The sequence below is a fragment of the Microtus ochrogaster genome, chromosome 7 (genome assembly GCF_000317375.1).
Source record: "Microtus ochrogaster isolate Prairie Vole_2 chromosome 7, MicOch1.0, whole genome shotgun sequence".
Taxonomy (NCBI): Eukaryota; Metazoa; Chordata; class Mammalia; order Rodentia; family Cricetidae; genus Microtus; species Microtus ochrogaster.
This window is the reverse complement of record NC_022014.1, coordinates 66,420,414-66,433,885: the sequence shown is the minus strand read 5'-3', so window position 1 is coordinate 66,433,885 and position 13,472 is coordinate 66,420,414. Positions and strand designations below refer to the sequence as shown.

The 13,472-nt window shown below is 46.9% G+C and overlaps 1 protein-coding gene across 1 annotated transcript in view; it reads right to left on the bottom strand.

Moving 5' to 3' along the window:
- The window catches only part of Mmd (monocyte to macrophage differentiation associated), a 24,828-nt gene extending 14,800 nt beyond the window's left edge, over window positions 1-10,028 (bottom strand). The window contains exons 1-3 of the mRNA XM_005350523.3: window positions 9,757-10,028; window positions 2,993-3,074; window positions 1,222-1,382 (exon numbers count right to left, since the gene is read on the bottom strand). Coding sequence (XP_005350580.1) covers window positions 1,222-1,382; window positions 2,993-3,074; window positions 9,757-9,782 — 269 coding nt within the window. The 5' untranslated portion in view covers window positions 9,783-10,028. The remainder of the gene's footprint in view (window positions 1-1,221; window positions 1,383-2,992; window positions 3,075-9,756) is intronic.
- Window positions 10,029-13,472: the final 3,444 nt, after the last annotated feature.

Below are 13,472 nucleotides of genomic sequence, written 5' to 3'. Positions count from 1 at the left end.
CCCCAAGCCTGCCTCCCCAAGCCTGCCTCCCCAAGCCTGCCTCCCAAGCCTGCCTCCCAAGCCTGCCTCCCCACTAGCAATGGTTCTTTCTTGCTGCTGTTCTTGTTTGCTTTTTTTTGTCAAGACAGAGTCTCACTCTGTAGTTCATTAGTTATACCCGGGACCCACTGTAATCCTAGGTAGCCTCGAACGCATGGCATTCCTCAGTCTCAGTCTCTGAAGCACTGGAATTGTAAACATGAGGGCCATCACGCCAGGGGATACTGTTCTCCTTTTTCTTTTTCTGGACACTATGAAACCAAAGGTCTTTTCTTACATTTCTGGTTCAAAGCACAGTGTCATTTCTACAGCTCAAGCTGGCCCCAAGCTTGTGATCTTCCCACTTCTTCCTTCATGGCTAGGACCACAGGCATGTGCCACCATGCTCAGCTCAAGTGTCAGGCTCCTCTGAGTCACCTGTCCTCTGCTCCACGTTTTCCGTTCTTCTCCAAATGGTTTCCCTCTTTGGGGTCTGACCAACTCAAGTATTGAAGGTTGTATCTGGTAAGCAGCCATTTTCACATAAATAATGCTCTGTTCTTCATTCTAATACGCTCAGATCTCAACACTTCAGCAGTCTTACCGGCAGGCCAAGGACTATGGTACTGTTTGGAAAGTAACCCACAGTTTATCTTCACTGTGAGGGATTTCCTAGTCACCCCGTCCTTTCTCTATTTGTTGAATTCTTTTCCCAGGTATCACCTCATTCCCTGTATTGCATCATAACAGCCTTCTGAGGCAGCACAATAAGCTTCAGTTTCGTAAGGAAGAAACTGGGGCTCTTTCCGTGAGGTGGAATTACTTACTCAAGGTTAAACACAGGAGGACTGGAGTGCAAAGTTCAACGTCTTTCCTTGCGGGCCACAGCTATGGCTCTTACGGCTCTCCCAGTATTTCTAGTGTGTGTGTGTGAGAGAACTGGAAATAAGTTCTCAGGATTTTAGCTGCAAGCCCTCGAAAGCCAGCTAGGGTGCCGCTTCCTTAGACGCAAACAAGGCAGTGGGGTCTTCAAAACTTTGCCCAACCCAAAGAGAATGTCTTGAACTAAGGGACCTCTCAAAGCCCGTAGGATAGGAAAAAGCCCACTCTTCACCCTCCTGACTAAAGTGTAGCAGCCTGGGAATTGAGACCACGCTTAGCCAACTGCGTCCATATGCACAGGATGTGCCCCGCCCCGGGTACCTTAAGTGGCTCTTTTTCCACGACACTATGTGAAACACCGTGGAAACGATGAAGAGGGCACAGAGGCCCATCCCGTAAATCCATGCCGTTATCTTTTCCCAGCAGTCATCAGACAGCCGGTGGAGGAGGGCACTGCCCACGATGGCTGGAACAATGAGGAGCTGGAAGGAAGGGAAAGACAAGTGAGTACCTTGGCATCTACTTCTGCTTAAAAAACACGGAGGTTTGCCAGTTTTGAGAAAGTAAATTTTAAGCAAACATTCGTCTCCCTTGGATAATCAGAACGAGAGGCGGATGGAGTTCGTAGCTGTACTGGAAGCAGATGTTCCTGCTGCAGGGCACTGGGCCAGCCAATGGGTGCAGAAACAAGCAAAGACACAACATTGCCCAGCTGTTGCAAAATGGTTGTTCTTTACCCTAATTTCATTAAATAAGAGTCTGCTCCATTCTCCTCTCTAATATGATATGGAACAGGTACTAAAAATATCCAAACATCAAGTACATTCTAGAATCCCCAGAGAGGTCTGATTTCCAAGCATTCCATCCTGCCTGCGATCCCACTGTTAAAGTAAAGGATACATAAGTAGTGAATTAAGCCCATGTTATATTGTATAAAAGACCCCCAACATTAGATGCCAGTTTCCACTACTCCAGTACAAGACAAGAGCAGGGAGAGTAATAATGATTTTTCATAAAGAAAAAAACTTACTTGTCTGGGGAAAATTATCATTAGAGATGATGTCCCTTTTACTCTTGTTGTATGAAAGCATCCATCCTCTCTGTTTCTATTTTCTGTGGTATTGGTGTGTTTTGATACAGGCTGTCACAATCCTTACTAGCCTTCAAATTGCTAGCATGCATCACCACACCCGATAATACCTTCTCTTTACAGAAACAGCAGCGGCAGATACTTTCTGTCTTTAGGAATATCACGGGTCTATGATACTCCCAAATATGCATATATTTAACAAGATCACTGTTCTAAAATATTAGCATGGAGCTTTTATAAGCTTTTATTAAACTGCCATTTAAGTACCGTTTCATGTGGAGAAGAGGAAAGGAGAATTCAGCCCATCCTACACACATGTTATTTCTAAAGGTAGGCTGTGTATTTGAATATCCAAACCACCACACTGGCCCAACCCCAACCGCACTGTAAGCCTCATCTAAATACTCATCACTGAAGGAGCAAGGTCATCCATCACCTTCCCTTCTTCATGCATTCCCTCCCAGGGTCTCACAGAATGAAACTTCCAGAGAGAATAATAAAGCCAAAGGTAAAGGAAACGGAATGACAGAGGAAAATGCCACGGCCAGTGTGAGGGTGAGAAGATTCAGCCTGCAGGTCTCAGAGAATCCCTTGGTAAAATAAACAAACAAAGAACCAAACAGCAACAACAAAAACCCTCCCTTTCCGACAAACCATGACACGCCCTTGCCAAATCGGCCAAGTAGCAGTCTTTTCTTCAAGGTGTCCCAGCACCCATAAGCAAGCTTCCTCATTGTCCCCTCAGCAGGGTACCTTCTCCTATCTTTTGAAGATGTTCTGAGGCGTGTGAGTCCAGGAAAACATGGGCTACAGGGTAGAGTGTCCAGAGCGCTCTCCATGCTCACAACACTCAGATTCTGGTGACATAACCCAGCACTGACACTCAGGTACTTAACGTCAAAGGGATGAGTAGCTCCAATCGCTAGTGCTAAAGTTACCAGAGAAGTCTTTTGTCCCGCCAGAGCCCCGTGTGAATGACGGCGATAAGAAAGGTGTACTCACTGCGTGTGTGTAGCAGTTAGCAGCATGTTCGTAGCAGGTTGGTTTATAGCGGCCATTGGCTGGGGCCCGATGGTTCATGAAACTATGGAAACAGAGAAGCCATAACATGAGAAACACTCCACCCTGGCTGTGCAGGAAGCCTGCAGTGGTCATTCAGCCCCTTCTAAAAGAAAAGGTTGCTGTTATCAACAAGAAAACCAAAGCCATTAAGGAGGTGTCAACTTGGCCCGCCGCAACACTGAATCTAAAGCAAACATCTAGTTTATTTGATGAAATAGCCCTTGAGTTTGCTCAACAGACAAACCTCGTGCCAAGCAAAAGCAAACAGAAACCGTATCAAACTCATTGTGCCTCCTAACCCCCAAATCAAAGGCGTGGGGCATAACCAAGTTTTAAACCTTAAAGTAAGAATTTCTGCTCCCCCTCCCCTGCCTTTTAGTTATTGTCACTAAACAAAAGGGTACACACTGCATTTGAAAGGTTTCTGCTTTCTCACTCAGGACACGACACCTTAAGCTTTCTGTATGCAGATCTGCACAGCCTGCATCCTACATTAGAGGGCCTGCCAGACTAGTTTTCCTGTATTGTATTACCTGTTCTGGCACCAGGCAGCTTATTTGATACCCAGCTGTGTCCAGGCCACCTAAACAACGGGGCACATTTTTACCTCCATGCTCCTAGAGCGAAAAGAGTTTGCTTCAAACACCACACACATTGTTAGTCCTTGATGCCGTGGCTCTAAAATACATACACACGTGTGTGCGCACACACATTACACACACAGGGAGAGAGAGCTGAGAGAAAGAGCAAAGCAACAGGTAGAGAAACAAAGGGGTAAAAGCCTTGACAGCTTTGAAATCCCAGAGCTCCACCTGTCAACAAGCAAAGCACCAAAACAAAACAAAAACAAAGTAAAACAAAAACAAAACAAACAAACAAAAAAAAAAACCAAAGCAAAACAAAAGCCTTTTTTTTAAAATCCAGACAGTCTGGAGGTCGTTTTGTTTTGTTTGCCAGTACCCAATCTCACCCATCTTTAAACCATTTTTTTTTAAAAAAACAAAAGACAAACTATTATTTCCCCCCCTGATTAGAAAGAACCTGGTATCCTCAGATCAAATAATGAAAGACACTACAGGGAGTCCCCGAAAAGTCCATCCCCGGTACAGGTTGGGCATGTGTGAAGACATTTCACTTGGACTAGATACCTAGCTAGACCCTAATCGAACTTTCTGAGTGTATTCACTACCGTGGAAGGACAAAGGACCCACCGAGCAGCTTCAGAATTGATCCGAGCACGTCCTAGCCTACTCTCCTTTCCCCTGGTAATCCCCTAAATTCTATCACTCATTCCTATGGGACGAGAGCCCCGCTGTGCAGCTCTTATTAGTAACAGGAATTACACCCTGGGGAAGAATGTTTCCGTACTGCCCCAAGAACCTGAGGATCCACCACAATCCGCGCCCCAAGAGGTAACAACTGAGCTCCGAGGCGCACACCCTACTAGGAATTCCAAAGGGTGGATGGTTGAGGTCGGCTGAAATGGAAAGTGCTCCATGTAGGGTGAGGTAGGAGCTGTCTACCCACCACCAGGCTGCAGACGAAAATAGCAACTTCTATCTCAAGCAGCCCGAGTCTAAAAATAGTCAGATCGTTACACAGCATGGGGGATAGACTTTCACATCTTCTGCAAGGAAAGGAGCGGTGTGGCCATGTCTGCTGGTCTCTGCCCGGCAGAAAGAATCCGGGTTAAAAATAATGTGGGAGGGAGGGGAGATGGCTTAGTGGGTAAAGTATCTGCTAGGCAAGCGTGGAGACAAGTTCAATCCCCAGTATGGATATTACCAAAAAAAAAAAAAAAAAGCTAGGCATAGGTCCATATACACCTGTAATCCTAATGCTATAGACATGGGGACAAGTAAAGCCCACTACTGGTCACTTAGCCTAGGTCACTTAGTAAGCTCTAATTCAGTGAGCTACTCAGACTCAGAAGTCATTGGAGTGTCTGAAGAAGACACCTGTTGCTAGCCTCTGGCCACACGTGCACATGAACACATACACACACACACACCTGTGCATACATGTGCAGAGGAAAAAGAAAGGGAAACAAGAGAAAGGAGAAGAGGAGGAGGGGAGAAGCTCTCTCTCTACAGAGAGATTCCTCTCTTGTGACAGACATACCCTGTCCTGGTGGAGGGGTGAGCTTTTTACTGTAAACAAAAGTAAAAAGCTGCTATCCTGAGACCAGTTTACTGTGGGGTTCCATGAGAAAGATCCGCACCATTGTTCTGCTGGGAAATAATAATACAATTGTTTTCAATTTCCCTTGATGTGCCAGAGTGCAATCAAGCCTCCTCCCCCTCCTTCCGTTTCTGAAGAAACCATTCCTGAGGCCGAAATGGGAAAGCAGATGCAAAATGCAAATAAACTCCCACACTCTGAGCCTCCTCTCTCCAACTGCCAAAAGAAGGAGAAAGGTTTAAGGGTGAAAGGAAAAGGCCCCCATTTGTGGAAATCTCTACCTAATGAGAAAGCAACCTAATAGCTCCTCAGTGCCCTGGGCAGAGAAGCCAGCATGCAGGGGTGCCCAATCTGTCACTGTGACATGATAGTGTCATCTACCGATGCACTAGGCTTCATTCACAGCTGTCCTGAAAGGTATGTGGGCCACGGATTGGGTGGACACACCTGCAGGGGCTCTGATTTAGTTTGGAGTGTAGCAATCACATTTAACAAGGCGAATAATGAAGCAGGCCTTAGTCACTTTCTGTTTCAATATCCCTTTTGCCTCTCGCTTTTAGGTTATTCTTATGTCTTCTTTGCCCTACAGCAGAATTCCAAAGCAGTGGAGGGAGAGAACAGCTCAGCACCAACCTTTAAACATCAGCACACTGAATCCAGACCAAAGCACCAGGCTCTGCAGGTCTGCAGCTCGTCCAGCAGAATTCACAGGCAAAAGACCAGAACCCCACGGGTTGAGTCTCCTGTGGTCCCCACTCCCCAGGTCCAAATACTGTCAACAGCACTTTCAAAGGATATTTCCAATCAGCTCGCCACTGCAATTCCACAGTGCCCAACAAAAACAAAACCAGCACGCAACATCTCCTACCTGTGATACCGAAGCCTCATAACTGGCCTTGTTGCCTGTCCCAAGACAGACTCTTTTTCATATGGTAGCCACAACTCTCTATTACAAACAGATCGTAGTGTGTGCCTCTACTTAAAACTGTCTTTTAGCTTCCCAAAATGCTTAAGGTAACATTTTGATGCATCCCTGACCCACAGGTCTCCGTAGCTACTCCCCTTGCTCAAGGTGCCACCTTCTTGTCTATCTGGCCTCCAGCTAATACCAGCTTTCTGTGTCTTTGACCCAGGAAGGTCTTATCTGCTTGAGGACATCGGCTTTTTATTTCTCCTTAGAATATTCGACTTGCTTCTCCTCCCCCAAGCTAACTCATGTCACCTGCTAAGAGATTTTCCAGACATCAGCAAGCATCACTTTGGAAGAGGAGTCCTTACCATAACCAGTAAGAATTTGGTTCCTAAATGCTTGTTATGTTTTAATTCCGTCTCTTCACGCTGTAGCACAAATCTATGGAGGTGGTCTTCACTATGTTTGTTTCCAGTTTCAAGCACAATGCTCATCTTTTGCTGAAGCTGAATTAATAAATGTCGAATGGATGGATAAAAATACAGACCTCCCAGCTACAGAGATAACCCATAGTCAATCTGATTTTATTGGAGACAGCACAGGTTCCACACAGAAGGGCAACAGGCAGTCACGGAGCCAAAAGGAACCCTGAGTCTTATGAACAGAAAACCCAAAAGCCAAGACAACGGAGCGCCTCAAGGCCTCTTCAACACCGTTTGATGCTGCAGCTTCAATCCACTCTGTGCACAGCACCCTTCTACCATGCCAGCTTCCTTTTAGGACTGAGCATGGCATTGGTCAGATGATCCTCTAGGCAATTACTAAAGGGGGATGGGAGAGAGAAGACAACCCCATTTTGTGGTTCGACGCTCTAAGAACCATTCCAAAAGGGCATCAGACATGCTTTAGATTTTGAAGGAGATGCTTTTCCAAGCACTCAATTTAAGACCTAATCAGCAGGGCAGTCACAGCTGGGGCTGAGGAAGAAGGGTTCTTTTCTAGCGGAGAGACAGGATGGGTAAGTGAACCGTGGCTGCAAAGACAGGAAACTGAACTCCTCTGAGAGTTCAATTACTACCTGTACCACTCCGGGCAAGGACTTTGTTACTTTCTAAACTTATCTGCTTTTCTATTGCTTGTAAGTTGAAAACTATGCAAAACTATGCAAGTATCCAGCCAGATGCTGGCACAAACAGGTAGTAATTGAATGGTAACAGTTACTATCATGTCAGAGCTGTTGGAGAAGTGTGTGTGAGTGTGTGTGTGAGAGTGTGTATATGTGTGTGTGCAGGCACATGCTTAGTTGTCTTGAGAGACTAGACTAAAAGGGATAAAGCAAGGTACAAGATAAGCTGCATCCCAGAGGAAGTGTTTCACATTGTAGGGTTTTTGTTGTTGTTGTTTTTTTTCTTTTTTAAGGAGCCACCACTGTTTTACTCTTCCCTTCCAGTCTTCCTCCATATAAAAATGACAGAAGTCTGGAAGACGATCCAAAGCCACAGGAACCAGAGTTTCCACTCTGAGGGGATCTGCAAGGTGTTCTTTTACTGAGGCAGAGCATAAACTATGGTCTAATGAACTGTTCTTCAGCTGAGTCCCAACGCAGCTACCAGGGAAAAGGGCACAGTTCAAAGACAATGGGTGGCCTCACAACCCCCCCCCCCCCGTAATTTACCTGCATGTCACTATGTGTAAATAGCACACCAAGATGTTTAATGAACAGAAAAACATATTGGAGTGCTACTTCGGACATTTTAATGTGTGGATCATAATAAGCAGGGCTGTTCGAACATTACGTTGTATTTGGAGGCTTAGTTTCAAGTCAAATTGATGCTCACAAACAGCTTTCCAATCTAGCCTATAATAGAAAAACAGGTAATGAAGGGATTACATCAATCAAAATCAAAGGCGTCCTAGGGATCATCAAGAAAGACACAAGTAGTATTTGTGGAGAGCAATCACATGCAACCACTCAAAAATTACATTCCATGATACTCCAAAAGATAATCTCCGTGTTTTCTAATTTTTCAATGGGTAAAAGACTGCAAAATAGGATGAGAGCAAATCCTGCCCATCAAAGAGATTGCTCAGTCAGCCAAAGTGGCTTTTATTTTTCCATCCTAGAGCTGTTTGAGTGTTGGTTTAACAAACAGAAAGAGACACTTTCCTTCTTTTTACAGAAGTATTCAAAGGGACAGGAAAGAAATACAAACTCGGTAATTTTTCAGAATGTAGCCACTGTTCTCTGAAAGCAGGAAGCCCACAGACATGTAGAGGAGCACACCAGATCAAACCAACAACATATACAGGGCAAGAGGCTCACACATGTTCCAGTCTGTCTGAAACCCACGAGGTTCTAAAAGAGAAAGAAGACCAAGGCCCTTTTGCCTTTGACATGGAGAGTGGTAGTTCCCCTCCAAGAACAGTGTCAGGCGCCAGGCAATAAGCAATATTCGGAAGGCAATCCAAATCTTCAAGTTGGGCCCCTCTACTGATGTCAAAGACCAAACTGATCCTTTTTATGTATCGGCTCCTTTACACTTTGGGACCGGGGAGGAATGAAATAAGCATTATTAATAGCTGAAAAGACCGAAGAGGAAAACTAAATTGTGGGTTTGCATTTTGAAATTAAAAAACAAACAAAACAAATTAAAACAAACAAACCAAAATCCAGACTACGTGAAACTCAATCGCCTGCCTGGAAGACTTCACGCATTTCTGCTTTTGGATTCCCTGGCACCTCACAGTAAGCTAGCCTGTTAGTGGTGAAGGACCGGGAATGGGTATGGCTGCCAGGTTCAGACAAAGGGATGGAGAGTTACCAGACACCCGACGGCTGAACTTTCACCCACTTAAAAGAAACAGAAAAGCCCAGAGCTTTCTTTGGGAACAAAAGGCCAGAGCCTTCATCATTCATTCCGGGTAGGTACCCCGAGAGAAGGGCCTCCGCGCCCCTCCAGTTCGGGCGTCCCCACCACCTCTCCACTGTAGAGCAGCCGACCGGCCGGCCGGCCTTCCGGTGGCGTCTCCTCGGTTCTTCCTCCCCATTTCCTAAAAACAGGCGTCTCAAAGGCAAGTCTCCACCTGAATGCTAACCTGCCCCTGACAAAAATCCCCAAATAGTAACCCACTGGTGCTCTTAGCCTGAGAACCTCTAGATTCTACACCATCGGGCTAAGCTGGACGCTGGGAAGCGTGCCTCAGTTTCCCAGTCTCTAAGGCCAGTCACAGAAAAAACACCTTAAACGCTCAGGCAAAACCCCCTACTGCGCTGTAAGACAAATACCGCCACAGGGTGCTGGAGCAGCCCCAAGAGACCTCACACGGGGTTTGTTCAAGGATGTTTGCATAAGGCCCTGAGTGGACTCGAGGGGCTCTGAGGTTGGGGTGGGGCGCTCGGAGCAAGCAGAAACTGTGTCTGGATGGGGATCGCAAGGGCCAAAGCTGGGTGTGCAAGCCGATGGAGGAGGCAAGGCAGACGCGGAGTCCCGGGGCACAGATCCCGAGCGGCTTGGAGGAAGGGGATCGCAGGACTGGGGGTCCCCCCGGGAGCCGGTCCGGGTGGAGGCTCGGGATTCCCCGGGATGGAGCACGCGCCCTGCAGCGCTCTCACCGCTGGAATCGATTCCTGAACCGCATTGATCCTCCGCTCCTCCGCGGGGGCCGGGAGCTCCGTCTCGTCTGCACCGGCGGCGGGGCGCGCGGGCCTCATGGGTTTGAGCAGCTCCCGAGGCCGCCGGCGTGCCAGGCGGGAGCCGCGCAGCTAGGCAGGGCCGGAGTGGGACACGCCGGGGGTCAGCACAGGGCGGGAGCCAGAGCAGGCGGCTGGGGGCGGGAGGGAGGCCGCTTAAACGGCCCGGGAGCCTCCCGCCTCCCGCCTCCCCGGCTCCTCCGCCCCCGGCTGCCCGCGCCCCGCCCCGGAGCCCGGCTCCGCCCCCACCGGCTCCGCCCGCTGCGTGCGCCCGCGGCCGCCTGAGCGTCACCGTGCCCAGTGGCCAATCAATACACGGAGCGGCGAGCGGCTCCGCTGCCATTCATTTCCCCTGAAGCTCGAAAGGTGGGGCGGAACCTCAGGGAGGAGGGGCGTGGTTAGCGGAAAGGGGAGGAGCTCTTGGAGGGCGGTGCTCTGCATTAAAGCTTGGAGCAGTGTGAGCTGAAACTAAGAGGAAGAAACCTTGTGTAGGAGATGGCCCCATGATCTCAAAAGCAGCTGTGCAGGAAGTGGCAGCAAGCAAGGACCCCTCTCTGCCTTCTAATCTTGGCTCCGCGCCGTTTATTCATCCTTCATTCAGTTCCACGTCCTTCCTTTCATTTATTTCTTCACCACTTAAGCTACTGGGTGACAAATTGTTAACATGTCTAGCCTGTGAAGAAGAGGTTGAAGTCGCCAAGAAAGGTGGATTCTCCTGGAGAGATCTAATATCATCCATTTTGTTTTCTATTTTTTTAACCCAAGAAATTCCAAAAGAAATCGGGACCCTTTGCTAACCGCTTTTAAAACTAAGAGGGCTTGCCAGAAGAGCAGTTTATAAGGACAGATGAGGTGAGACGTAGTGAACATAGTCAGAGGAATACCGGAAATAGGAAAGTGGTTGACTTTTGCAGAGCCGGTCATGATCACTCCAGGAATCCCGCCCACATCCATCCTCCATTGCTCAAAACACCTTCTTGGGGAGCTTAGGGCCAGGTTCAGGAGAGTGTTTACTCTGCTTGCAATGAACGAAACATCCAGACCCTGGGGATTGTTCCACCCACTATTCTAGTTTCTTTAAGGGCCTAGAGGAACTTTCCACAACAATTGCATTGATCTTGGCAGGAATCGACATGGTGTTACTCATTTCACAGGTAAGGAAGCCAAGGCTTTGAAAGGTGGCGTTATTCACAATAGTTAAGTGATCGAGTCAGCCTAGGTGCCCATCAAAGGATGCAGAAAAAATTGCAGTATGTGTTTGGAAAATTAGTCACCCATAAAGGAAAAAACAAAGATGTGAGAGTAATCTGTGCTATGTCAGGCCTTTGATCTCCAGGGTTGAGCCGACCGATTGAGCCAGCTAGGCGGATGTCTAGTTCAGGTGCTTCCATTCCAAAAGCTGAACGCACCGCTGGAAAAGACAACCACCCCCAACCGAGGAGTACTGGATCCTTCTTCAGTCAAGGGTCTGAGTAACTACATCTCTCTGGAAGAACTTCCAAACAGGCTGCCAAGAGGAACAAGGTCGCGTCCTCAGTAGGGAAATAAAGTGAAAGAAAGTAGACCTAGAAAAATACTGAATGTTTTCTATCCTATGTTGAATACAGAGAAAGGAAAAGAAGTTTTCAATGTATAAGGGGATCGGGGACGTAACAACTGGGGTGACACAAGTCTGTTCAAAGTATACTATCGGCATGTTTTTAGTTCCATGTCTGTGGCTGTGCTAGAATATTCCAACAAAAAAGCAACTGTGGAGAGAGGAGTTTACAATTCCAAGGCAGCATTATGGGGGAGTCCAGACAAGAACCTCAAACAGCTGGTCATATCACATCTACAGTCAAGAGGATGGCAAAATGGAAATGTATCCATGTCCACTTGTGCTGAACTTACTTTCTCTTCTCATGTAGTTTAGGGGCCCCTGCCAAGGGAATGGAGCTGCCCAAAGTGGGCTGGGGCTTCCCACATGAGTTATTTTCGTTAAGACACTCCTCCATAAGCCCATCCAATGTAATCAGTTTCTTATTAAGAGTCTCTTCCCAGGTGAGTCTAGGCTGTGGCGTCAAGGTGAAAAAGCTAACCATCGTGGCATGGAGGAAAAATGTCACAATGAAATCTACTATTTTGTACAAGGAGTCTCTGCTGAGTGAAAAAGAAACGATGCCTCATGCAAAACAGACTCATGTGCAGCTTCCTCCAACCCTAAGCCCCAGATACCTTCAGGATGCCAGCTGCCTCTTCCTGAGTTTTAAAACAGTTCATTTTTTTTTTAAAGCCTGCACTTGATGTCTCTCCGCTTGCAGTAAAGCCTGAGAGTTAGTGTAGATTGAACATCTACCAGTTGGCTACTTGACAGTCCCCAGCTCAACGATCAGTGGTGCAGGGGGGTGGTAACAATGGAAGTAACGAAAAAAAGATAAGTGAAAATTAGTCTCATGAAATGCTGCCATCAGGGATCAGAACAGGGAACCATAATTATAACAGAGGCACCACTTCCTCGGGGAGCAAAAGGGAGGTTATGTGTGAGAGGGCGTGAGAAGTCTCAGCACTTCTCTTTCAGGCTTCTTCTCAGCCTAAAACTGTTCAGAAGATTCGGGTTTCTTCTTTTCCCCTAAGAGAAAAACATAAAATGCTGATGCCTACGTCAACATGAATGGACCTTGTGAGCCTTACGTAAGATGAATGAAACCGGTTACAGAGAAAGGGTCATATCTTATATAGCTGTAGAGCCAGCCCACCTAAGTTCAGTGAGAATCCCTGTGTCAAAAGTAAGGTGACAAAGGAGAGGGACACCTACCATTGACCTCTGGCCTTTGTACAGATGTGCTCACATGTGCATACCCACATACTTGTGCACATCCCCCCAAAATATGTGCATACAGCATACACATGTGCATACAGCGCCTTCACATTTGTTTATGAGTCGAAATCCCAAGCGTATTTGCAGAAAAGAAGTCCTGGCTTCAGTTTAGAAATTGAGATTAAGATAGCAGGAGCGGAAGAAAATGGGAAAGTTTTGCTTTTTATTTATTTGTTTATTTTGATTACTGGTTGTGGGTTTTCTGTTTTGCTTTGTTTTGTTTTGCATTAACAGAACATGCATGTTCTTCTTGGGTTTGGGGATCTAGGTCTTTTTTATAAAACTGCAGACACATTTTCAAAAAAGCAACTTGTTCCTTATGTGAAGAGATTTGTCACTGTGCAGACACCAGATGCTGAAGCAGCTTTTGGGAGAACACCTGCTCTGCTGACTGAGGTCCACAGAGTCCCTAGACAGGATGCTGCTGAGGCTAGCAAGCACCTGGGCCCTGCTTCCCTTACAGTGATGGACCAACCAAAGAAATACTAGATTTGCTTAAACTTTCCCTTGAGCTGTACTGGGAGAATTAAATAAACTTTTCAGTCAGATGTGTTACCGCTTTATGCTATATCTCTACAAATGACAGAGTAAAGCAGCTACCTTAAAGAAAGTCTCCTGGCCCTTTCCCTTTCTGCAAAGGAGGAGTGCTGCCTTCTCCACATTCTCTGAGCTGGGAAGATCCTTTGTCTCACTGTGCTCGGTCCCTAGACTTAGCAGATGGAAGAAACTGAAGAGAAAGCTGAGAAATTAAATGATGATCACCTGGGAAATGGGAGGGACA